Source organism: Dendroctonus ponderosae, unplaced genomic scaffold, assembly GCF_020466585.1.
Source record: "Dendroctonus ponderosae isolate FM_Combo_2020 unplaced genomic scaffold, Dpon_F_20191213v2 Dpon_F_20191213_2, whole genome shotgun sequence".
Lineage (NCBI taxonomy): Eukaryota > Metazoa > Arthropoda > Insecta > Coleoptera > Curculionidae > Dendroctonus > Dendroctonus ponderosae.
The window spans coordinates 5,110,185-5,137,576 of record NW_026018165.1 but is presented as its reverse complement, the minus strand read 5'-3'; the positions used below and the strand labels follow the sequence as shown (position 1 = coordinate 5,137,576).

At 32.6% G+C, this 27,392-nt stretch overlaps 1 protein-coding gene across 4 annotated transcripts in view; it reads right to left on the bottom strand.

The window, feature by feature from the left end:
- Positions 1-7,629: 7,629 nt before the first annotated feature.
- LOC109538357 (potassium voltage-gated channel protein Shaw) overlaps positions 7,630-27,392 on the bottom strand; it is an 86,025-nt gene continuing 66,262 nt past the window's right edge. Inside the window, exons 4-13 of one of the 4 annotated variants that reach the window (XM_048663626.1) lie at positions 26,303-26,512; positions 16,357-16,548; positions 15,339-15,502; positions 12,983-13,115; positions 12,341-12,550; positions 11,828-11,981; positions 11,004-11,111; positions 8,527-8,646; positions 8,212-8,448; positions 7,630-7,921 (exon numbers count right to left, since the gene is read on the bottom strand). In XM_048663626.1, coding sequence (XP_048519583.1) covers positions 7,680-7,921; positions 8,212-8,448; positions 8,527-8,646; positions 11,004-11,111; positions 11,828-11,981; positions 12,341-12,550; positions 12,983-13,115; positions 15,339-15,502; positions 16,357-16,548; positions 26,303-26,512 — 1,770 coding nt within the window. In that variant the 3' untranslated portion in view covers positions 7,630-7,679. Of the gene's footprint in view, positions 7,922-8,211; positions 8,449-8,526; positions 8,647-11,003; positions 11,112-11,827; positions 11,982-12,340; positions 12,551-12,982; positions 13,116-15,338; positions 15,503-16,356; positions 16,549-19,653; positions 19,799-26,302; positions 26,513-27,392 lie in introns of those variants that run through there. The other 3 variants (XM_019905570.2, XM_048663628.1, XM_048663627.1) reach the window with 3 other exon arrangements.

Sequence of the window (27,392 nt, the reverse complement as noted above, 5' to 3'; positions counted from 1 at the left end):
AAAATATCGGCCTGTATTAAGTCGGATTCGATATGAGCAGGTACGCCTCCTTTTGATCTCTGCTTTGTTTTATGGTCAGTGCTTAGAGCTGAAGCTATTTTTATGATTTTGTTCAGAACCGGTTCTACTGCTCATTCATTTCGTACGCCGTTTTGTGTTAAACGGGTTTGAAGAACTGCAACGATTTCACTGCTAGTTAATATTGCGTCGGTCGTGGAGCGATTCTTCCTAAATAACTGCTAACTAATGCTTAGTTGATAAAAGAATTGTATGCAACTGTTTGCGTTCCTATTAGTCAAGTTTTTTACAACTTTGTAGAAACCGGTTAGTCTATTCTTTGCATTTGCCCCATTTAAGTGCTGTCTTTAGATACTTTTGCATAATATTTTCGAATCTTAAGAAGTCAATTTATCTTTTTCAACGGCACTGCAGAAAATATTTGTTGTCCTTCAGCATGATATTTGTTTTCTCATTTTGTTTTAGCAATTATTATGAACTAATGTTGGTAATAGCCCAACTTTGGGGATTTATAGATATTTTTACAAAAATAAATATCCAATAAGACGCAGTTTTGAAAAAAACCATTGAAAAATAATGAACGCATTTAGGAAATCGCCGTAGCGGCTTATTATCGAATCAAAGAAACGGACGAAGTAGCAGTGAAATAAATCCAGAGGGGCTGCGGTAGCTGTAAAGTTAGAGAAAGAAGAAATAGATGCGTTGCTAAAAACCGCCAAAAAGTTTCTGCACTTGTAAAGGCGAAAGACGAAAATTTGGATGAAAAAACAGCAACGTTTGCAAGAGGTGAAAAAATCATAAGCCATATAAAGAAAAGTCGTAGTCGAAGACTAATCAATAATGATAAAAGTAATTTAGCAGCAGGAAAAGAAGCAGCTCAGCATATTGCAAAAAGTGTGCAACGCACAACAACGAGCAATGGCAGAAGGCTGAAGATAAATTAAAAGATGCAAATAAGGCACGGAATACTACCGATGACAAATCATCTAACCAATTCATTGAATTAATGACAAATTTCTCGCAAAGGTGCACGAAAAACATGAAGCTGTGGAAACCATCGAAGTGAGAAGTCGTGGGTGCCTTAAAAATAAAGAAGCTTCAAAATTAAAATCAAAACTCAATGGTTTAAGAAGCTTAAAAAAAAATTGGAAAAGCGACGTACGCAAAAAAGCGTTACTGCAAAGTTTCAATTCTTTGATATTTGGGTTTATTCGATTCTACATCTATTCTTCCCAAATACGATTTTCGTACTGTGTTGCAATTTATATCTCAGAATCGTTTTCGGTTTATCATTTGACCCCACTGTCAATCTTTACTACGCGTTACATGGTTACCAGGCAAGAAAAAATCTCCTATTTGAGAGGAAATTGTAGAACGTCTAACTAAACAGATATCAACTACATCCAACTAAATTTAAATTTTTCCCAGTGGACTTTACAAAGTAAACGTCACGAGGCGTATTTAAAAATTGCCCATCTTTCCTTTAAGCTAATTATGCTGGATAAACGGTAGGAAAACCGTCGGGTGCAATTAATTTTATTTTCAGGTTTTCCAACTTGTTAGAGGATAGTGCAAACCCATTTACGACTTGCATTACTAAGCAGTAGCAGCGGCAGCGACAAAATAATATGTCACAGTTATTCTGCTTGCGGTTATTTAGACTATATTTAATAGCCTTTACATTCGTGTTACCCGTGACTATTTGGCGTAGAAACAGTGTATGTAAAACTCTCATTAATATAGCCGCAGTGGTGGAAGAACAAATAAAACGAACCTTTTGCAAAATAGGAATTTGTCTGTAAAAGGCGTCGTCAGATGCTTTTTACAATTTTAAACATTAAGCGTTATAATCCGAATAATGGGAAAATTTTGTTGAAAGCTTTTTGTAGTGCTTGGAAGGTTCTTGTTCCCCCAAGTTAGAGCTTTCGGAAGCAACTGACAAATTTTAAATGGCATTGTAAGTTCTAAATACTGATGACTAAGATACGAATCAAGACGAAATAAAGCTTCTAGTTAGAATTTATTTTACTATATATTTCATACGGCACCATTCGTATTTAAATAATACCTTGAGTAAATTCGGCGATTGATGTTTCCGGGCAAAGTTTTTAGAAATGGGTAAGATTTTAGTCCATAAAAAAACTTAAAATTGATACACTTTTGTCAAACCGATATCTCAATTTACATTATAGCACTGTGGCCAAAAAAGAAATGTGGTTTTATTTTAATAGTATAGACTTTCCTGACTGTGTTTCAATTCCAAATCAAAATTAATTCCTGGGTTTCAGTCATTTATTGTCTTTATTTATCAATTAAAATACGTTTCGGTGTATTTTTCCACCATCATCAGCTTTTCTAAAATAACATAGTTAAAGAAAAATTTCATTAATTTAAAAAACAATCACAGTTCATCAACAACCTTATCATATCACACATTAAAATACATCACAATTGCAACACTTTAAAACATTCTAAAATTAATTAGGCCTAACAGGTGATTAGTCAGGACAATCAAATTTGGGAAGAGACTATAATTCTTTGTTCAGATACTTAAATATGTTTACTTACAGTTTACAGTTACAGCAGTTGTTGATGCTTCAAGCCTAAAGCTTTAAAAAAACATAACAATGCTATTAATTTCAGATCGGATACCGACAATCTTAGCTCAGTATATCATACATTAATTGAAATAAACATAGAATATTAACTAACACCCGGTATATTGAAGAATTTTGCAAACCAAAAATAATATTCTCAGATTTCAAAGTAAAATAGCTGAAAGTAAAAGAAATCAATATAAACAATATTTTATTCGCTTTGTGTCCAAAATTAATACGCCAAACTTATGCCAAGGCTTAAAGCAGCAACAACGCTACACATGTAAGTAAAAATATTTAAGTATTTGAACAAAGAATTCTAGTCTATTCCCAAATTTGATTGTCCTGACTAATCACCTGTTAGGCCTAATTAATTTTAGAATGTTTTAAAGTGTTGCAATTGTGATGCATTTTAATGTGTGATACACTGAGGCTGTTGATGAACTGTGAATTTTTTTTTTAATTAATGAAATTTTTTTTTTATCTATGTTACTTTAGAAAAACTGATGATGGTGGAAAAATACACCGAAACGTATTTTAATTGATAAATAAAGACAATAAATGACTGAAACCCAGGAATTAATTTTGATTTATTTTAATAGTTAATACTTTCCACAGACTGAGATTTGTGTCTTATATTGTAATAAACTAGATATGCAGGAAATATGAATTGCTCTTAAAAGTTTTTATGGGTTTTTGTACTGTTTAGTAATGATTGTTTGTTTAATGGGGATTTCTGGACAACAAACTGAAACTTTTATCAAAATTAGACATACAGCTTCAATTTTTTAAATAATGATAAAATAGGCTGACAACATAAATTCACGCAAACGGCTCAAAATAAGTTTCAGCACCACGTAAATTTTCGTGTCTTGTTCAAGTGTTTCATCTTAAAACGGACAGTAATTTTCACTTTGAGGTCTAACTACAAAGTATGAGGTTTTTAATTGCAAAACAAAAATAAATGTTCAGAATTTATTGCAACATTCCATTCAAAAACAAGTATGTTTATAGTGAGTCGAAAATGAGGGGCAAATCTACTGTGGTTTTCGGCAGTTTCATTTTCAACCAAATTGTACATTTAATAAAAATATCATAAGTGGATGTTCCTCCGCGTATGTCATTGGTATGCACTTTTCATAATAGCTGACCTTGTATTGTCATGTTCCTGTTTAAGAATTCATTTTTAATATTAACTTAACACGGCTCTATATTTTTCGTCAACCTTTTAACATGAGAAATGAATTAAGACCAGGAAAATGTTCTTGCCATGTAACACACTATGTCAATCAAACATTTTCCGAGCGCTGAAATAGTTGAATGTTCTAAGAAATATATTTTTATACAACATAAAATATGCATATTAAGACACACTGTTCTACTATAAAAAGTTAATGTCTAGGGATCTGGAAATTTCATTCAATAATAACATACATCGAAGCGTTTTTGAAGTAATGTTTTTTTGTGTAATTTTAGTAACTCGGGGGGTAAATAATTGGATATAAAATTAGTCTGCATACCATAAATGAATGTATACTTAAACATAATTTAACAGAATCATTTTCAAACTTCCTTCAGCAATGTGATTAACTTGCCAAAACAGTGCAACTTACAAACTAAACCCGTTGGGTTTGAATTGGCTTCAGATAAATAGATATTTTACTCACACCGGTAGAGAGTTCATCACTTTTCCATATATTTCCCATTCATGGTCTACTCAAAGGTGTGCCACAACAGTAACCGTAAACTAAATAAATTTACTTGAATAAATATCTCAAACGCTATTGCCAACACACACATTTCAACTACCTGAGTTTGATTAGCAATCTGTATAATTTAATATTAAATCGCAAATTATTCAACATTTTACAAGTTTGTGGAAATATCACAGATGACGCATGGGCATTAACATAATTATTATGAATCTAAGGCGTATAAGAAGTAAATATATCAAAATGAAACAAAACTATACTAAATTTTATAGGTGTCGAAAATAATAGATGAAACCATTTTAAACGGATTTATTTAATGTAAATCAATTCTGTGACTGAGCTGAAAGATTAAATGCTAAACGTATTCATGACAATACTTTTATACACAACAGATGGTTTCTGTAGCCAGCAGATATTATCCGCTTTCGGAAGAAAAACGAGCTGAGAACAACTTTTACTTCCATTCTTCGTTTCCTCGATTTATAACAGCTGCTGTCACGATTGTTCTCGTCGACTTTGGGAACAAAATCACTAAGACTGTTAAGATAATGCACAAAGTTTCGGTTTTAGTGATAATAGAGGATAAATTGTTCAGTATCGCACTGTCATGTTAATTGTGTGACAAAAGAGTGTCTGATTTTTCACGATTTCGCCCACTTTGGTATAGGATTTGCTTCGTAAATTAATTATGAGTGATATTATTTCTGCATCTGTAAAGTAGTGTTAATAATATTAAAACAATTGTATGAAAATCTTTAAAACATATATTTTACACCTTCTTTCAACACGTTTTTATTTGACACGACCAAATTCCAAACAGTCTCTAAATAGTACATTTCATATCCACAACACGTTTTATCAGTATTTAACTAGCCATCGTTCAAACTATACGATTGTTTCAACTCTCGACAGGCAGAATAAACAAACTCATAATAATAAGATGCTCAAACAACACAATTTTCTTTACACGGAAGTCAATTACGTATTCGTAAACATTTGCTTCCCCTTTATTTGAGTACCTCTACTATCAATGTTGTCGCTTTCGGCAAAATCTGCAAATATACAGTGAACGATCTGTAGAAGCACCGAAATTCTGAAAAAGTACATCTAAAGGCATTTGGAGGAAAGCTGTGATTGCATTACTTGGTTGGATCTGCATGGATTGGAATTATCCTTGGTTTTGTTTTTTTTTTCGCATGAATCATGCTGATTTGAGTTAGTTTAGGGGTAATTTTGGTTGGGAAGCGCTTGAAGCAAAAGGCGTCTTGATAGCTTGCGACCGCAGGCGATACATAAATGTTTTCAATCGACTTTTATGATGTAAATAGGATCGTTTTTGTGAACAAATTTAGGTAAATTAATTTTCAATTATGTAGCTTTCAACGGAAAACGGCTTGTGAGAGTTTGCGCCGTGACACTCAGTCATCCATGAACAGCCCGAAGAGCAAAAAATTAAGTTAAATTATGATTGAAATATAAAGAGGTGAATATAAATAGCGTCATGTTTTAGAAGCAAAACCCTTTTTATTTGTGCAGTAAAAGAATATATACCTATTTTAATTTCTCTTGAGTATGGGAATGAGTTGATCTAGCAAGACCGAGAAATTTTCAAAACGTGTACTCATATCGGAGACAGGACGGTAACTCAACATATTGTTTCAGTTTTTCAGTTTTTCTTAAATGTGTTTCAGTGACAAAACAGACGTAGCGTACGAAAAAATATTTGGACCAATTAAGTTACTTAAATTTTTGCTCATAGATCAATAGAATTATAAATTTTAATTTTGTAAAATGTATATGCATAATTGGCAAATGAATCTACAAATTTATCAAAACAATATTTTCGCAAAGAACAAAGTTTCAGTTAACCGGGGCAGATGAAGGCTACCTACCAATATTGGCCGAAATAAAACTGTAGACGACGATAATTAATTACTGATAAAGATAAAATTATGTCTACTTTATCATGGATCATGGATGTGATAGGATAGTTCTAATACCGCCATTTTAAAGACTCTTAAGAGAAACTTTAGCCCTAAGGATTTCTAACCTTTTAAGAACGTCGATTTTCCTATATTGACCACCAAAGGTTAAACGAAACTTTAGTTTCACTATCAAGCGGTGTCTAATTTTTTTCTCTAATTCGCAAACATCTTATTTGCAGGTTTTGAAAGATGTTATATTAATATTATAACAGAATCAGAATTTTTTCATTCAATTATTAATTGAATGCTGATTGCTGTCTCGTTCTACTTAGCTGACTGTTTCAGCATATTACTTCCGACAAAAAAATGTTTTTTTCTGTTTTGAAGAAATGTAAATCTTAATATATGTTCTCAAAACATTGGCATTGGGTAAACAATGGCTAAAATGATACATTGTACATTGTTCACTAAAGGAGCTATTAAATGTATCAACATTCCCTGCCCGTATGATATTATCGACATTTTATCAAACACGCACTAAAGTCACAAGATTCTTAGATAAAAATTAAATGGCCACTAAACTGGCAACAAGCAGCTTGAAGTAATCCATCAATGGCTCAACCACCCTTCTCGAAAGTCATTATCGCTCTACTGCGACTCTTTCGATTCGTATTCACACACCACCGCTGGACTATATTTGAAACAATCGAGGCTTAATTTCCTGCTCAAGAGCTTTCGGGCTATTTTCTTTGCCTGCTACTCGGAACAAACAGAAAAGGCGCACATAAAGGCAGTAGAGGATCGAAAGTCCAAAAGGCTACATTTAATATTTGATTTAATAAAAGACTCATTGAAGCCAACGGTTGCTTCATTATGAGGGCCTGAACGACTAATTATATAGTTCAGACAGGGCAATTTTGAAATCTTATCGCAACTGTTAAAGGGAACAAAATTCTTATCAAGTTCATGCCTGTGCGTTGTGGAATTGCTGAACTGAGCAACCTGTTTAACATTATACATAACAAAAAGCAGTAGGCATTTAAAATCAATCTTTTTCGGCAAATTGTTTGTAAGTATGTGTTTAAAATGTTAAGCGGCAGACTGGAATTATTTAGTATTGAATTTTTATGTTGTACGTACTTAATCACGTTAAAAGTTGACTCCCTCTTCGATAATATTTCGAGTGATAAATTAGTACTTGATAATTTTTCTTAAAACAATCGTCTTAAAAGTCCTTCAAAATATGATAAAAATCAAACGTTTTTCTCTTTTAGCAGGTTAGGACAGTTTCATTTGCATTCCGCATTAGTCAACTATCTACTTTGAAGAAAGAACTATCGATAATATTCGTATTCTAGGTAAAAAATAAAATCCTTATCGAATTTATCAGAAACTTTATTTATAAAACATTCAATGGTAAAATACATCTAGACAACGACGCTCGCTTGGCTTAAAGTTTTACATTTGGTCAGGGCGCAATCAGAATTATTATTAACAGGGTTTTGTTCATTAGTGATAATAAACGTATCTTCCATCAACCTATTATCATTTTCTTCTTTAGGTGAATTCAGGATAGTGGTTAGTTCCGTGCTAGGATTTGTGAAAAAGTTGTTTTCCTGCTCCTCTTCCAATGGAGAATTCAATTTGGCCTCACTTCCAACTGAATTGACTGAAACAACAAATACTTGGCAGCGACGAAAAATACTAGCTTCTAGTTCAAAATTTTCAATCAGAAATAAATATTTTCAAGAACAAATGCCCTCCTAATTTGGACAACTTTGAAAGAAAGTGAACATGATTAATTGATTAAAATTGATTTTAATTAATGATTTAATTAAAATATTGTAGGACCAGAATTAATACAATTTAATTTATTTCTTCGAAAATTGTGCGTTATTTGATGGAAACTGAAGAAATCATTTTTGTATGATATACAGTTAGAAGATAGAGATGATGTACCTGAAAGAAACGAGTTTCTTCTCAGTCTAGCTTGATTCTCAATGATGCTAACCAGAACTTCCGTGGAACTTCCAATTGCTATGGCTGATACAGTCGCTAAATTAATTTCATTTTCTTTAACGTTTTCAAGGGGATATATTCGATTTGAAAAAGATCGCTTTCTGGGTGGGCTGCTTTCTTGCGGCGCCATCAAAGCAGCTACTTCTCTTGGCTCTGAAGTAGTTTCTCTGTAGAATCCTGAAAACAATATTGTAGTTAAGTTGAAAGTTAACGTTAAGTTGGACCTTAGAACAGCTGCTTTCCAAAGTAAATTACCTGGAAGATATTTTGGCTGCAATGGTAATGTTTCTACACTGCCACCTGTTGATGATTGTGAGCGTAGTGGAGTTATTGCCATGCTAGGAGATCCACTGGAAGGTATTGCTGGTAGAATGACTGAAACAAGTTTTATAAAATTATTACACTACAATAATGCCAAGGTGTTTGAAGGTTGTTTTATATTATTATAAGATATGAAATATATAAAAATAAGATCATTAATATTATTTAGAAGCTAAGTGTCTAAACAATTCAGAAAAAGTTGATACTTTATATCAACTTTTTCCCTCTTTTACTCTTTAAGCTCTTGCGTTGTAAATTTACTAATTTTAATTTGTAATGCATATTTCATTTTTCTTGACTTGTTATAATTCAGTTTTCGATTAATTTCAGGTGAGTCAAAGATGAATGAATTCTACCTAGAGAGGCAACAGAACTTAAGAGCTTACAACAGAACGACTGAAGTAAGTGAATGTACAAATGTAAATTCACCCGCATAATTTGGAAGTAGTAATCCTAGAAATCAACGGCTAAGTAGCGTTTTTTATGAAATTTGGATGGTTTGGGTTTTCAATTGTTTAAAATATTTTTATACATATTCAGCTGTGATTAATAATCCCTGTTTTAGACTTTTGCTTTCGCCAGTGTCTTTTATTCAACTAAAACGCCTTAAAAAATTATGGAACGGAAACCATCAGTATCCATTATTTCTCAAAAAAGACAGACGCGTTCCGATTTCTCATGCCGTAGGTTTTCCCTTTCGCCTTGTTCTAGTCAAGATAAACGAAATGTTTATGTTAAATCAATGAAAGCCTACGTGGGGCCCCAAACACTTCCAAATCATCAAACAGTGGTGTTTGGACGGCTTTGAGATGTTGATTATGGAAAAGTGACTTGTGACGAACCGAATAAAAATTCTGAATGGTTGATTTATACAAAGATGCAACCTCCTAGTTACACAAAACAATTGGAAATTAATGGGAGATTATTAAAGTTCATACAGCTTTTTTTGTTTGTCTATATAACTAACTTTACGTAGTTTATGTAGCTCAAGTAAAACTGATCCCGGAAAATGTAAGCTTCATCAAATACATATCGAAACGCTCCGTTTACTCGATGTACGAGTATCACTTAATTTTACATTGTCGTTTGAGTCATTGTTCTGCTGCAGCTTGTTTTGGACGTTATCTCCGTTATCAGGAGAAGCTCAAATGTACTGAACGTACTCAAGCAAGTGAAGTGTTGTTGCCAGGTATCTGCTATCCATACAATTTTATTAGTGTTTAATCTGCAGTACGAAGTACAATTATGGAGTAATTTGATGACGTTTTTTCGGGTCTTTCTAAACTTTTATCAATTATTTCTATATTATTTCTATATACTATTTCTACATTTCTTTTGGCTGAGACCATGTTTACTTTCAGATGTGGTTCTCTCCTTAGGCTTTTGCAGAGTTATTTCGGGTTGTTGTCGGTTTAGGATTATGCAGCTGTTAAATTGATCTGTATTTGCCAGAGCAACATTTCTGTTTTAGATTTTTTGAGCTTAATTCTTCAATATTACTAGTCCCCATGAAAAATTGCACTAAAGCATAAAGCTGTAAAAGAAAAAGGTGTTATAATAGCTGCTAGTCTATTCTCAGGTGAAAATAATTTCCGTTCCATTTTGCAAAAATTTACAAAACGAATAAAAATCGCCCTAGTATAGTATGTATGAAAACACATTTAGGAAGCTGTCGTAGACAAAGCTTCTATAGGGCATTGTTAAAAAGGTTGTCAAATGCGAAACCCCATTAACCAACAGTTTTCAATTTCCTCCTATTACTATATTTTTCTGCTTCAAATAGTTTGACCTCCGTCAGGCCAATACGCCAAAATCAAAATCGATCGTCCACGGGAACGCATAAAAAGAGATTTAAAACCCCATTAGCCCTAAAACGCCGCAGGATTTGCAAGTCAAGATACTCTAATCACTCCTGTGCTTCGCAAATATCTCTAAAATCGATCTTTGATCCTTTTTGCAAGTAAAGTGACATTTATGAACGTTTTACTATGGACGTTTACTGTGCTCATTCCTCATGAGAATAAAGGCCTAAAAATCAGTGAAATGTTAATTAAGTTTACACAACGTATGAATATTCCATCTCCCTAGTGCATTTCAGTTAAGGTTTCATGCCTTCAGCTTTATGAACCATTCAAAGCTGCTTATACTCCCTTTTTGTTTACGGTATGAGAGCCTGCCTTTTAAAGCCTACCGTAACTGTTTATTTTGTTTAAAATTCGAAAAAATCAACTTTTTGAATTTGAGTTTTATGAAAAAAAATTAATTATATCGGTGGAACATATGTGTATACAGAAAAGAAAATGTAACTTGTTATTGATGAGATACCGGTTTTTTCAATTCCTCTAATTTGCAATTAATGGTACAACAAAATCGCTTTTCTACAAAAATTTTAAGTTACGATTATCCCTTACCTTGTGGATTTTGAAAATTAAATGGATTGTTATGTGGTAACACCGCAATGCTGGGAATAGAGGGTCCTTCTAGTGCCAAGTTAATCACAGGAATTCCATTTGCATTGCCTAGAATAAAGGAATCTAGAATTCAGCCTACATTTCCAGAATTGTTGGTCTTATAGAAGAGAAGATTTCGGGTAGTTATAACCGTGTATTTAATTAATCATCTTCTTTTACAGAAACTGTTCAATAAAGACGGGCGGAACGTCATCATGCCTTTCAAAAGTTCTTGCGTTGGTCAAACAGGTCATTAAACCTGCTTTTGGGCCAATCAGGCATTTCAGTTTTCAAGTTTTCAAGAAGCAATTCATATGTTTTGTTTTTACTTTTATACGGCTTGTAATTGGATTATTACTTTTCCCTCTTTGTTTTTAATTTTTATTCTCATATTACCTCAAGTAACCGATTCCAATTTTAAAAGGTGGCGTTATCTCTGATTTAAAACTTGAATCTACAGCGGCTCGACAAATAAAATCGATGTGGAAATACAAGCGGGAAATTAACAAAAACCTTGCGCGGATTTCCCAATTATTTCGTAGTACACCAAAAGGGGGCGCAGTTAATACGAAAGTAAATTTAGAAATTTTTTTCCTTGCATACTAATGATAATTAGTGGGCGGCTAACCATAGTTTGTGTTTTTGTTCTTTGCATATAATTAAATAGTTGAGAAAGTAACATCTGGTTTGCCAGTTTATTAAAATTAGCTATTAGTATTCACGTGGTTCTACTGATCTAGTTCTAATAAATTTGGCGCAAATTACACACAGTTTGAGATAATTACCAATTTTTGTTCCAAACGCATCTTTCATAATGGCAGGATGGTGATGTTTGATAGCATTTACTCGACGATTTCCTATACCATCTGGCTTGTTCTTTCGTCTGGGCTGTTCAACAGGCAAAACTCTTCGCCTCCGCTTGGGAAGTTTTGCTCGCGCCTAAAAGCAAAACTAAAACTCAGAATAACTTAAGTTTAGGTGGTAACAAAACCAATAGCAAGCTATTAAGTAAGAAAAATATATATGAAGAAGATTTATAACTTTTTGGTAAATAAAGAAGCTTCCATTAAGTGGGAAACGTTGTTAAAAACCGTTTTAAACCGCAAAAAGGCGGTTTAAAATTTCTTTGACTTATATACAGAGACTTACAACGTTTGTAGAGGGACAATAGTAATTGTTAAATACCAGAACAACCATAATCACTTTGTCTACTAAATAATTGTGTCTGCTTACAGTCAAAACAGTACGATGTCTAAATTGTATTTATTTTAATTGTTTTTTTCTGATCTGAACTTTACCTGCGTGTGAGAATAAAACATGGAGAAATTTGAAACTATCACAGGCACCGGCAGCGCAATGGTAAGGACGCCTGCTAAAGCGCATAAAGCCCCTACAAACATTCCTGCATATGTTTTCGGGGCCATGTCGCCATATCCCACTGTAGTCATTGTCACAATTGCCCACCATAAGCCTTCTGGTATACTCTTGAAATTATTTTTTTCATTATCCTGCAAAAAACTTAATCGTTAGATAACAGGGTATTTTAATGTTAGCGTATAGGCTGATGATAAGACAAACTACCATAATACTGGAAAGTTTCAATTGATTAAATATTAAATGCATATAAGGGTCTGCAGAAAAGTGAGACTTAAGAATAACTCTATAAAACTAAGTATTACAAGAAAGTTATTAAAATTACGGGTCTTTTATAAGGAAAATACTTACTTTTTACTTTTGAAAAATATTGCTGGTAATAGTAAAAATTATGTTTTAGATTGATTGATTTTTGCGCACTTACACACGTACTGAGCAAAACTCAAACAGAGCAAGTGAATACATTTGACTTTCTAACGTAAACTGATATAGAAGATAATTCGAAAAAATTTGAATATAAAATGAAACTAGAAGTTGTTGCCTTTAAGTTAGTAAGAGAGACTCACCTGCGTCTTTTCTGCATAATATACAAGACTGGCAAAGAAAACTATTCCTAAAATCAGAAAAAACACCAAAAGAGCTAGTTCCTTTGCTGATGCCTTAAATGTATGGATAAGGATTTTTAATCCCGGTGAATGTCTGAAAACGAAATTATCTCAATTAACTATCAAATAATTACTTATATTTCCTGCGGTATTTTCCATTGTGGTATATTTTTTGTTTATTCTCGCATTGGGCGTTGTTTTCCAATCAAATTGATATCCGATTTTCAATTTAAATAACGGTTAGGACCAAAGTGGCTGTTTATATAAATATTATTTAATACAGAAAAAGTTTACGTATATACAGTTTATTAGTAGTGGCTCTCTACTAAAGCTTCGCCAAGAGTGAGTAGATCACAGTCGGTTTAATCAAGGAGAAAACATGAATATTGAAGCCAAAATCAAATTTGATTGAAATGTTTCACTTAAAACGTCTTTTTTCAACTTCTGCAGCTGACTAGAAAGCTGTTACTTTAGTTTATTATTTGGAAACATCTTGTACATTTCGTGTTCACCTTGCTGATATAAATATATCTAATATGTAAACATATGTCTCGCCAGATAATCAGTAAATCTCATTTAACCCCATGATATAGGAGCTCAGAGTTCAGGGAACTCCGCATGGGCGTAGAAATAGGTTTATAATCATCCCATTTTACGGAAATACCCCACAATCATTTCGTTGTCTCTGATATTCAAGTATTTATTATTCGCACAATTAAAAATATATATTAGAATTAAATTCGTCAATTCGAATTTCGAACCATATATTGCAATATTGATATAACAGTAATTAAAATGCATAATGTTTGAAATCTAATTGAAATTTTAATAGTTTATGAGCTTCTCTATTATTCGTGAAATTTTGCCAATTTAGCTTAAATATCCAATGTGTGCCAGTGTGCCAATTAGTGCGGCAGGAATAGTAGCACAAAGCTTTACGTAATTTTGTAGCCCCTTTTCGGGACTAAGGGATAACTTGGACTATTCGTGGTTCACAAACAACACCCACGGACAAATACATTAATAGTGCATAAACTGCCCGAATGAGTTATGAATAGACTAAAACACAAGTTGTACTTGCAACTGTATTAGCAAAACATACCAATATATTTCTGTTATATACGTTTTAAAAATGTGGCAAAACCTAATCCAAATTTGCGATCAGCTCTTTCCTTCTGTATTAAAAAATCTGATTAGTAAATATTTTCACTAATCATGATCGATTGCCCTGCTCATGAAATTCAGCAACATTTTTAAACATTTTATTGTGGGTTGCACTCCAGATATTCGCTATTAATATTTTGTTTGATTTTTCAGCTAATCCATTTTCGAAAAAAATAGCCGCTTTTTACTTTTTTTTTCACTTAATTCGCATGAAAATGTACGTGCTTATAAGAGTTTCAACAATCTTATGTTGCACGCTGAAACAACAAATGTATCATGGAAATATAAAGTTATTTAAGGTAATTTATTCGTGTCTAAAAATTGTTAATACTCAAAACAGAGTCTTCGATGTAAAACTTATTAATTTACTTATTTATTTTGTTATAAGAACTCATGTCCGGAACCGTTTCCATAAGGCCCTAAGCATCTTTAAAACTTCGAAATAAATTTACTTTCGAGGGCGTTCCTTGAAATTGGTGGGTTTTTAGGCCGTTGTAAAATGTTTTATCTACAACTGTTACATAATGACTATGATTTGGTACTCTTTCAAATGTCTTAATGATGTTTATTGGCGAACTAGTGCGGTAATAAACCTGTCGTTTATTGTCAAATTTGTGTCTTAAAATTGCACATTTTAAAATAAGTTTCAGCGATGATCTGCCATCTGATATTGCTGAATCACAAGCTCTGAAACAACATTAAAAACTTCGTTTTCAATATCACATAGCAGATCATCGCTTGAACTAATTATAAAACTAATTATAACATTTCCAATTATCTGATTACCCGACTCGACCTATAGCCTCGTCGTGTAAATCTTCACATGCGTGCGTTAATAATATTCATATCCTACTGGTTTAGTAAATAACTATTAGGAGGACCTAAAAACCCCAAAAACCGACTAGTTTTATCTTCAGAACTGTTATTAGAAAAAATGTGTTTGTTTGAGTTTTAATACATCTCGTTTTAATTTCTTTATCTCCAATAACTCTTATCGTCATTGTTCAGAATGCCGTCTATGTTCAAACGACATATGTTGTAAGAGCGGTTACGTTTTCAACATTTTAGAATAATTATTGATTAGGTACCTTATTAGTTATTAAGAAAATTCTGAAACTGCCTTTCTGTAAGCGAGCACAGCACGTAAACTTACCTTGTTAGTTTAAAAAGTCTCAAAATCCTAATTATGCTGAAAAAATCCAACAATTGACTTTTTTTCTCGAATATCAGGATCATGTCGATATAAAAGCTGAGTGTGGCGGCAAAATCAATTACGTTTACTGGGGATTTGATGAATTCGATTACGTTCGGAGAAACCTAAAACAAGTTTATAAAAAATCTGCAAGAACAACGTCTACATTCATAATTTAGTTTAACGCGAAAAGTAGATTGAAGCAAGGCATGGTGAAATAGAAATTGGACGTTATTGCATTAGTTAAACAGAACAGCATAACTGTTTCAAATTCAAACTTTTCCAAGTTCATTTAGAAGCCCAAGGCTTCAATTCGGTATATTATATTTCACAAACAGGCCCCTATAAAGATCGTGTTACAGTTAAAGAAGTTCTAAGCCCTTCCAGCCAACGGCTATTAAGTGACATATTTTTTAAAGTTTTATTTATAGGGCAGTTGTACAAAATATTATGCTGCAATGGAATATGGTGGGATATGATGGAACCAGTATAGTATTTGACAAAAAGTAAAAACAATAGTCTGATGGGGAAGAAAATCTCTTATAATCTGTCTGTGTTGGAATGCCCTTAAGTACTTACCTGTTCCTGTTTTTGGTAATTATCGTACTTAAAAACTTGTTAGAAAATTGGACTTAAATTAATTTTTCCGCATAATAACTTGATAAAATTACACTTTTACTATAATGGGTTCGTATAAATACATTTCTGAACTCTTCTTCAAATTTAATTTTTTTACCGAATTTAATTTCATACTCTTTCATTTTCTTCATAGAATGTACGCACATTAATTAATATGCAAGCTGTTGTTAAAAATTTGAAATTAGCGCGGTACAATAATTTGGATAATATAAACCCAAAAGTGGTAAAAAGCCACAAAGGTTGGATCTACATTGGAAGAGCTTCACATTTAAAATGCATCAAAGTTGAAAATAAAGGTCTGTTAATACAAGTTAAAATCCTAACGCACTTAAATACTTACAATTAGTCGTACTGATAATTCAAACGTAAACCAGGCATTGCAAAAATGGTCTACGGTAAGGAAATATGGATGCGGTTCGGTGCAGTTTGGTTCCTTATTGTTTTCGCATTTCACTCGCATTTCCGAATGGGTTTTCAAACAAAAAGAGAAAACGGAAGCGCAAATAAAGAATACCGATGCCCCAGCGACTATCTGAAAAAGAAAATGTTTGATTTTCAATAAAAGGTAATGGGAATTCGATGATGAATCTTTTCCGTGCAATGAAAAAAACGGGATATAAATAATGTATTAGAGCCAAGCTAGATGTGGAATTAATTACGTAGAAATATTATTTCACGTGCTTAATAATTTAATCAAACAACTAAAACTAGATGTTATTTGCTTTTATTTAATGTTTCAAGTTTAAATTCTACGCGGCTTCTTGTGCTAATTTCTACTAATCCTAATTTAACTGTCAAGACTTTACTTTTTAAAAATATTACGATTACCATTAGACCCAAAAAGGCACTTACTTACACATAAAAAAGTTCGTTATTATTGAGTAACTGACAATTTTTGTCAATTTTGGCTTATTTCTTTTACAACAATAATTGCTACTTTATCATCTAGAAATGATCGCCCAATAACTCTAAACAGCATTTTTAAATGGTGCTTAAGCAGCATAACTCGATAATTTTTACGACGTAATTTTTACGGGTTTTCTAATTGCCTATAAAGAGAAAATATTACAGCTTAGAAATTTTGCTTGGCTTTTAAGTTGAGAAGTGCTGTTAACTAGGAAGTTGGGATGTTTATCAGGTACGAAGTGAGCCGTCAGGAAATATCCGTATATTTATCGAGCGACATAATTAGAGAGAAATTCTGTGAATGACACTACATTTCTATGTGTCCATTTCTGCGCCTTTCTGCTGCTTTGTAAGGAGTCATCAATTTTTTCGGTAGCAAAAAATCTGTTGATCTTCTTCAGTTCAATCGTTCTTACATCAATTGAATATAAAGTTGTTTTCGCCGACTTTCTCAAGGTTTTTCCTTGATAATGCGCTTTTCTACCATTTGGCGACATTGCCTCTTTCCCTACAAGTTCATTTTAGTTTTATTGGATTATTTATGTCTGTACTTTCATTCGATAACCCAACCCATTGATTCGTCTGTCCATTTATTAACATCTTGGTTCTGCTTTATAACATCTTGATTCTGCTGATTATAAATTTTAATTAAGTTTCGCTTTTTATATTAGACAACCAGCATGGTAATACGTACGATTCTATATTGATGTTTTTAATAAAAAAGAACCTTATAGATTTGCGTTTCACAGCTTTTTCACGAACTTTCACTTAAAAATTCAAATTTTCATAATCATGAATTTCACTCGAATGCATTATTACCCATTTCCTTTGTTGGCAACGTTCAAATCAATGCCCCACTGACATTAATATTCCATTTCCATCCTCACTTGCCAATGACTTCCGAAATTACCAAAGTCATCGAAGTTCTATAATTTGGCTTGTCGCGGATTATTATAACTTGAAACGCGAATTACTGATTAAGACGTCTTTTCAATGACCAACTTTCAATTGAGTTCAATTACTTGGTGGCGTGCTTCATTAGCAAAGTGCATTTTGCTAAGCTTCCTTATAGACATGAAAACTGCAGTTACCGGTAGAAATTAATAAAATTAATACCTTCAATTGCTTTTTTGAAGTAAATTTCTTACAACTTTAACTGTTCTATTGGATTATTTTTTATTCAAGTTTAATCTGCTTGCTTCGTTTTATATTTGATATATTACGGAAAAGCATGTGTGCACTTGATTGTGCAATTATATTTTTTGTGTTCAGCCGTGTAAAATAGAAGGTGTCTAAAATCAACTAAAAGCTCTCGGGCTTGAGATACTTTTTCGTGTATATTTTTTAAATCAAATGAACACAGTGTTTATAATATTTTGCAATTACTGGAAAAATAAATTTATTAAATGGCTTTGTACCTTGCAAAATCTCTCATAACAGGATAAAGTATGTTGGTAGCAAAACACGCTATACTTGTACTGAAAAACAAACCCAGCCTGGTGACCAAATCATCGATTTGTGGAAGGAAAGCTGTTTAATTGAGTATCTTTAGCAGACCCTGAAAAAACTCGTCCACTATCAGAAACTCGTGTTTCCAACAAATACATTTTCAAAATCTCCTTAACAAGCAATTGCTTTTTTGAAGTAAATTTCTTACAACCTTAACTGTTTTATTTGATTATATTTTATTCAAGTTTTAATCTGCTTGCTTCGTTTTATATTTGATATTTTACGGAAAACCATGTGTGCACTTGATTGTGCCGTTATATTTTTTGTGTTCAGCCGTGTAAAATAGAAGGTGTCTAAAATCAACTAAAAGCTCTCGGGCTTGAGACGCTTTTTCGTGTATATTTTTTAAATCAAATTAAAACAGTGTGTCTAATATTTTACAATTACTGGAAAAATAAATTTATTAAATGACTGTACCTTGCAAAATCTCTCATAATAGGATAAAGTATGTTGGTATCAAAACACGCTATACTTGTACTGAAAAACAAACCCAGCCTGGTGACCAAAACATCGATTTGTGGAAGGAAAGCTGTTTAATTGAGCATCTTTAGCAGACCTTGAAAAAACTCGTCCACTATCAGAAACTCGTGTTTCCGACAAATACATTTTCAAAATTTCAATCTCAACAAGCAAGTTAAAATGTTCATCTGACGATAAATGAAAATATACAACACACTTTTATACGAAACGGGCGTGCGCTTATACAAATATTTGATGACTGCTCCTAGACCTCCTTCGTTTCTTTTAAAAATAATATTTTGTATATGCTTTGCCACAATGTCAGGAACTGATTTTGAAACACTATTATTAAACTTCGAGTGCAGTGCAAATTGACAAAACGTTAACAAAAACGCTTTGGGAAAAATCGAATTGCAATTCAAAGAACTCTTTTTTTGACCATCTAATTTATAGAGTGGACCTTTCTGAGCGCAAACGGTCGACAGCTTTTATGTCTTCACGTCGGCCTTAGGTATATCCAATTTAAGCCATTAGCCGGCCCTAGGCATGTTTCAGGTTTTGGACTCAATTTGCGGATGAAATTTAAGAGTAAATTACATGAAACGGGTTTTCCACAACATAAACAGCGACCCCCTTTTATTACCACTGGGCTGGACATACGAAGAAATGAATGCATTGCAACATGTTGCCTTGAATTTAGAGTTTTCAAGATTAGTCTTTGTTGTTAACTTAGCTTTCAAGAAGGCAATTAATGTTAACTCACGAAATCCATTTCCATATTGCTTTGTACCTTCGTATAAAAGTTTAAATATTGCAATTGACGGATTTTGGTGTTAGTTTTGACTCCACAGGAATAGTTTAAAACCATCTAGTATAGTGCTGGAAAACTGGAACACTTTAAATGAAAATAATGTCTAAAAATGAAGTTGTACGATTTTTGACATGACAACAAGAATAAATACAGTAGGAAAGGGTAAAAAAGGCGTTAATATGTTTTTTCTGAACCTTGAAAAATCAACAAGCGAAAAACAAAACAGTAGAAAATAGAAAACACAACAATCCAAAAACTGGCGAATCTACAAGAAAAATATGAAACAAATTCAAATTCGAAAATAATACAGACTGTCCTATAGAATTACTAAACTTCTATGCTAAACCAATTATGTTAAATTGATTGATTGATTCGAAGAAAAACAACTCACAGATTCGTGAAGTAAGCAAAATTTTCAGATGTAGCAAAATCTATCTAAAACTCTACGCCTAGCGAGATGTGAAACAGGTTTTAAAATATGTGTCCGCCTACAAACCAATAAAGCAACTTAGTTTCAGCTATACTATTTGATTAACAGAAAAACACATAACAGCAATGACAATACAAAAGAAATATGAGCAAGATTACAGAGAGTCAGAGTAGAGATTGAGAGTTAAAATCGAGACATGGGTGAATGTGAAGGCAAAAAAAGTGAGTACGTTAACATGTGAAACTTATGAAAAAGTCGCAATTAAACTGCCGAATGGACCAGAGAGATTAAGCAAGGATATTAACTATTACAAACAGAAATTACGAAAACACCACGTGCGAAGAGAACAACAGAGGATTGAATTATTAGTCTTACAACTGGATAAAACAAGGCAATTTAAGAAAAACGAGAACAATAGATGAGTAAGTAGGAAGTTTAATACAAACATCAACTAGTTTTGAGTCCAGCAAGTATATTTATGAGCAAGCAACAAGTTGCATTTTGCGCGATTTTAGAGAAACTTGGGATCGTGCTGCCAGCAAATACCTGACTGGCGTTTATTTTACTGTATTAAATTATCGGATGCAACCCAATTTTAAAGTGCTGCTCTTATTCGTAGTCACAAGATGCAAAGCCACAAAAGTAAAAATTGATGCGATGTAACTCATCATATTTAGGCACTTTACTTAAAAGACAATTTACTCTTAAATGATTAAACGGCAAAAAATTGGAGAGTGGTAACACGCTAATTAAGACAAGTTAAAATCTATTAAAGAGATGTCCTTAAGACATTCAACTTTGAGAACAGCAGTACAAATGTTCCTTTAATCTCTTACTTGGGCCCTAAAGAGGCTTGTGTAAATGTTATAGTTTAATGTCCGCATCAAAGTTATCTTGCTTTGGCGTTCTGAGGTTACTTACTGTTGAAATGGATGAAACATAGTTTAATATGCATTTAAGAAAATTCAAATTTGAAGCTATAATTTAGGAAAATGCAACAAGCTCGGGGCAAATGTTACGTCAATTCCGCCCTTTCAACGATAACACTTGAACTAAGATTTATTGCCGAAAATATTCACTTCAATTACATTGGCTGTTCTTGGGCCCATCCTGATTACAAAATCGATTTAAATAATAATAGTTCATGAAACCAATAACCCCTTTGTAACGAATAGATGTTTTAGATTAGACTTAAATACTTCAATTCTCGTAAAAATGTTCATATTACTATCTGGAATAAAGTAAGTTACATGAGGCGCGAACTCTGGTTAAAGCTGGAATGGAAGTTTTCAGTCGAGTGAATCGAAGCACGAAACTTAGGTCCACGTGGCAAATAGTCCCAATGGACGATTAGGATTATGATGGATGGAACTTTGCAGCAAATGACCCATGGATTGAAATTTTAATAGATTCTTGATGTAAGTGGATGGTTGTTATTATTTTTCCGTTTGAAGACAAATAACGAATTGGTTTGCCCGAAATGAGTTTTCATTTATGTTTTGGTGTTATTGTATTGACAAATTTCTGCGAAGAGGCTCAGTAGACAAGAATCGTTTTTTATCAGATTGTTTTAATTTTACATGCATTTTTGTAATTTCTGCAATCCATCTATTCGGTAGTTTTGAAAAATTAAGTTATTAAATTAGTTTTCTGCATAACGAGGAGTTAAGCTGTATAGATTCAGTACCAATGCAATCTGAGTTTCGTGTCCGCATTTGAGTCCACATGAAATTTTAAGTAACTACTGGTTAACAAACGAGCAATGGCTTCCATTTTACAAACTCATGTTTTGTCCATTAAATTATAGAACTTATTATCAGGAATAACATACATAAGCACGATCCGGACCTATAAGCTGATACTGATGATAGATGCATTTAGAAGACTATTCACGAAAATAACATAAGAAGGTAGATTTCAACAGATATAAAACGTTTAGTTAGGGGTAGATACATGATCAACAATCAGGTCAAACGCTTTTCATAATTATACTTGGAGCTTGGAGGATGTTTTTTTAATATTAAATAATTGAGCTTGCAAGGTACAAAGTACGGAAACGGTATTTCGGCGCAGTTACGACTATTTTGCTAGGCTTGTAATAACAACCATCTCGAAAAAAGTTTTTAGAACAAATGCTTCTATAGAATCTCGCATTAGTTGCACGGGCCCTGATTGTGTTATTCCTACTATAACTAGTACGATTAATTAAAAACATGTTTCAAAAAATTTAAATATACACCATTTCAAGGAAGCATGATACCTATTAGAAAATCCACGGATAATGTAAAATATTAACACATTTAGAAAGATGTACTTACTTACACTATACTTACTTAAATTATTTAGTCTTTCATTCAGAAATTTGCAATGTCAACATATAAAAAGTTCTATAAACTAGACAAAATTAACATTTCTTCAGAGGAAATTTAAACCATCTTATAAGTGAGATAGATAGATAGTGTATCTATTAAACTTGGTTTAATTCTATCTTGAGACTTTATATCATACGGTCTAACGTATATTAAAAAAACTGAATTTGAATTTTACAAACATACAGGCCGGCGGCATCGACAGAAATGTGCGAATTTTGTGCGCATTTCGTCCATTCTACAATAGGTTTTCTTATGAAATATGACTGCAGAATTGCGAGTTTCCAAAACGTAGACCATAAATTCTCGAAAAGGAGCAGATCAATTATAATTTCTATTCATCCTAATGTGATTTCCATCTGGTAAATTGCAAAGGGTTCACCTAACAATCAGATAAAGGTGCTCCAGAAATGGAAAAAACTCCAGTTGCCAAATAGCTAAAAGCAATTTGAAATTTCAGATTCACTGACGCCGCCTCGTTCATTATCGCATTTCGACTTTAACTATAAAGTGAACATTCGAAAGAGGCTGCCAAATTCTTCTTATAGGGAACAGAACAATATCTGATATTGCAGAACAATATCTGTAACGAGTGTTACTTACATGATTACAGAAATTCACACATTTGTCTTAATATTTGCATATAGAATGATAACTCTTGAAAATCTCGAAGATAATTCGTATGGTCTGGTTTTCAAGAATCAAATTTTTGAAGAACAATTTTTGTTGGCTTTTGCTTTTAAATGGCTGACTAAATTCATAATTTGTCCATCTATGATATTCATTTAGGATTAATGAATAAACTTGCTATCAGCTTGCAATGCGTCCAACTAAACCCAATCACAAATACTGAAAGGCATAAATACGTTTGCTTTTCATAGACAAGTAAAAGCGAATTCCAATCGAACCGAAATTAATATGGCTTTTCGTTGCAATCGGCGGAAATGTTTTTGAAGGCAACTCCACTTTACATTAAACTTGCTGGTTTTGTCGGTTTTATTTTGTAGTGCCATTAATTCCCATAAAAGACTGCTGAGTAGGCCGGGTATTAAATTAGATGAATGCCGACACACTTTCGCATAAATCCATTCAAATAAAATTCCTAATTACTCGAATACCTCGTATGGAGTAAGTTTTTAATATAACACGATTTTTATGCATTTCTGGTATGACGGGGTTTTGGAAAACACTAGGAAAAAAATGGGAATGAATGGGGCGATTAAATAATAAACAGTTCTTCATTTCTTCTAATGTCGGCGTTTCATTCAAAAATGCACTGAAACCATGACATTGTACATAATTGTACATACTTTCCTGACTGTGTTTCAATTCCAAATCAAAATCAATTCCTGGGCTTCAGTCATTTATTGTCTATTTATCAACTAAAATACGTGTCGGTGTTTTCCACCATCATCAGTGTCTCTAAAATAACAGATAGTAAAAAAAAATTTTCATTAATTTAAAAAATAATCACAGCTCGTCAACAGCTTCATCATATCACACACTAAAATACATGTATTTCAGTGAGTTAGTGAGTACTTTCTGTTATTTTAGAGAAACTGATGATGGTGGAAAACCCCGAAACTACGTACTAACGTATTTTAATTGATAAATACACAATGAATGACTGAAGCCCAGGAATTGATTTTGATTTGGAATTGTAGATAATGCAAAATAATCTCAGGATAATAAATTGTTTAAAACCGTATTAAATGCATTTTTGAAAGTTTTCTTTTTTAAACTGATAAATGACAACATCGAGTCAATTATAGCGTTCCAACTGTGTCAGTCCAGAATTTACTAATTAAAATATATAAAATTGCACAATTTTCATCGATTTTTCTAAACTAATATTTAGATTAAATGTTTCTTAACTTGCATGCTTTGCCAAACATTATTTATCAAACAAACTGAAAATTCTAAAAAGGTACGATACCTTGTATAAAAACCAAATACAAGGAGTACCAAATTTTTAAAGCAATTTGTTTAATTTAAATACGAAAAAAATAAGATTCTGAACACGTTTCACACGACATACCCTATTATTAAACTCAACAGATCTTTAGCAATTTACGGAAAAAATACCCTTCATTGTATAACGTATAAATTTATTAACAATTAGTAAAAAAAGATAATGTAAAACTAACTCTAATGAATGAAATAGTGGATTCAAAGAAAGCGAAAAATTTGTGATAGACACAGCAATCCTTAATTCGGGGTGTTTTTTGTTATGCCAAACTCCTTTATGAAATTTTAGATTAAACCGTTAAAGCATCAGTTTTCATTTCGATTTCGAAACCGTTTGATTTAATAAAAATACAAATTAAATAATAGGCGTTTTTTAAAAACCTGTTTATTTAATGGGTGTGGAGGAATAGTACTTTTCTTGATTCAATGCAAATTAAATAGCTTCTGCCTATTTTCACATTTTAAATAAGTATTCGAATTTAAAACCACGTTTTTCGGAAGAGCCTGTGTAATTTAGCCCAGTTTACCAGACACCATTTCACATAATTACCACTCCTACTTGTTGGTCTCAATTTCTGCTCAATTACTTGCAAAAAAAGTCTTTCCTCCCACACAATTTATGCGAGACACTTTCATTTCAATAGAGCCGAATACAAAACACTTGACATCAGTTGCGTTGGGTCTGTTGACACAACTTAACCCTGTTTGCTGTTTTTTTTTTCTTCGAGGCATTGGCGCAATTTAAATTAAATGTTTGAGCATTGTTTTAGAACAATAAAGTTAAATGAAATTCCAATATCAGTAGGACAACTGCCAGTTGCAGGAAGTATTCGATCGAGCTGAAAATGTATAGCCCTATCGTTTATGAAAGTGTTTAATCGCCTTTTCCTTGCAAGAAATCAGATGTTTAAGATAATATGAGCTAACTGTTTTGGAATAAGTAACCGAAGTTACCTGGGAAATTGTAGGTGCTATAGCCAACAATTAATTATCCAACAAAACATTAGTGCAAATTCTATTACGGTTTTCCGAAATACTGTTGGACGACATATTTCAGATTAACTTCCAAGTGAAGCTTCGAGCAGGAAAAAGCCAATATTGAATTTTTACCTCAAAGAACCGAGGAAACATGAACATTTATAGCTACTACCTTTTATGGCTAGGTTAAATATTAATGTTCAGAAAATGTGCACTTTATATATTTATTGGGCTTAAACTCAAGTAAAAAGGTAAATGTTGTTTTAATCGATACATGTTCCAACTTTGAGGCAGCAGTGAAGACGTAAATCGTCATAGAGGCTTTCTAGCTTGGAACGATGGGTTGTAAAGCGTCGGGCAAACAGTATTAACACGTTTCTAAGTTCTAATATCCAAGATTGTCAATTTGAAGGCAAACCTTTAACAGATTTCCATTTCCATTATCCATTTTCTGAAAACTTCATACTCTCCAAACAGTGAAATAAACCAGAACCAAAAATGAAATAAATTTATGGAAAATATAGTCTGCTTGTTTTAACATGTCTGGCTTTGAATTCCGAAATTACAATGAACGCAACGCAATTCTTGGGATTATAAGAAGTAAAATGTGCTTAAGGTTTTTTTAACGTTCTAGAGCTATTAAAGCTACTTCAATTACGTGCAGTAAGCATTAGCATAGGGCAATTAGAGTACTATTGGCTCTCGCGAATGCACCGCAAATTCTCACATGCTAATTGAATAGACGCTTAATACAATAATCATGCAAACGTGCAAGTTAAATCGTTACACTTAGTACAATTAGCATGTGCTAACGTTGCCTAAAAAAGACCAATTGTTAGTAAAAATTAATAATCACATTTCGATGCTGCACATTGATCGGAGGTACCTTGGCAGACGATGAAGAGTATGGTTCATCGAAGAGGGCCCATATTTTCGGTTTGATTTTCTGCCATCTGGTCAGTGTTCCTTTATAATAAGCTTCCTCGTAACTGAACATTCTAGCCACTTCTTCCTCGCTCGGTTTTTCAGAATCTATGTCTAGTTTGTCCAGGATAGCTAATGTAGCCTGAAATATTACTTTCAGTTACTCTAAAGGAATAATAATTTTGTGAATGCCAGCATTAAAACATGCTTAATCTGATTTTCTTAATTTTTTTGCTAACGTTTTGCGTTTTGTTTCAAACTTTTTTTAAACAACTGAGCGAGCGTAGTCGAGTTAGTTAATTAATACTGAGTGGGTGAACAGTAAGAAGCGCAAAATTTGAAGATAACTTAGGAATATTGGGGCTGTAGTTGAAATTATAAGTGAAAAATGTGGGCAAGTATTATAGATTGAATAATTATTTGTATTATAGCAAAATCAGTTCGAATAAAACTAAATCATGATTACACTTTTAACATTTTCATAAGCTAAATTTTCGAATATATTATGGAAATCCCCGCACGTTTTCTTTAAAATTAATTTGGGTTAGGATCAATAAGTTGAAACAGTTATAATTGCTATTGGACTCCCATTAACTCCATTAAGTTGGTTAAGTGGACGGTATATTTTGATGCCGAAAAAAATATTTTCACATACAGCTTGAATCTTAGCTGTCGCCTGACAATGGAATACCAAAAATGCATTTTTTATACATTATATTAATGTGTTCTATCTGATTTCATAAAATAACCCACATGTTTTAGAAGAACCTGCTAGCATCCAGCAAACATTTATTTTGTGAAAGCAAATAATATAAAACTAAACATCATGAAATGTTCAAGTTATTATTTTAGTCTTATAACTTTACGCCTCTGGAAACTGTGCAAAGCTATATATAGACTTTGTTATACAATGGAGAATATAAATTATCGGTAACGGTCGAATATGTCATTAACATAAGCCAATATTCACAGCGTAAATGAATTTTCCTTCAATGACATGTAAATTAACCAATAGCGTAGGT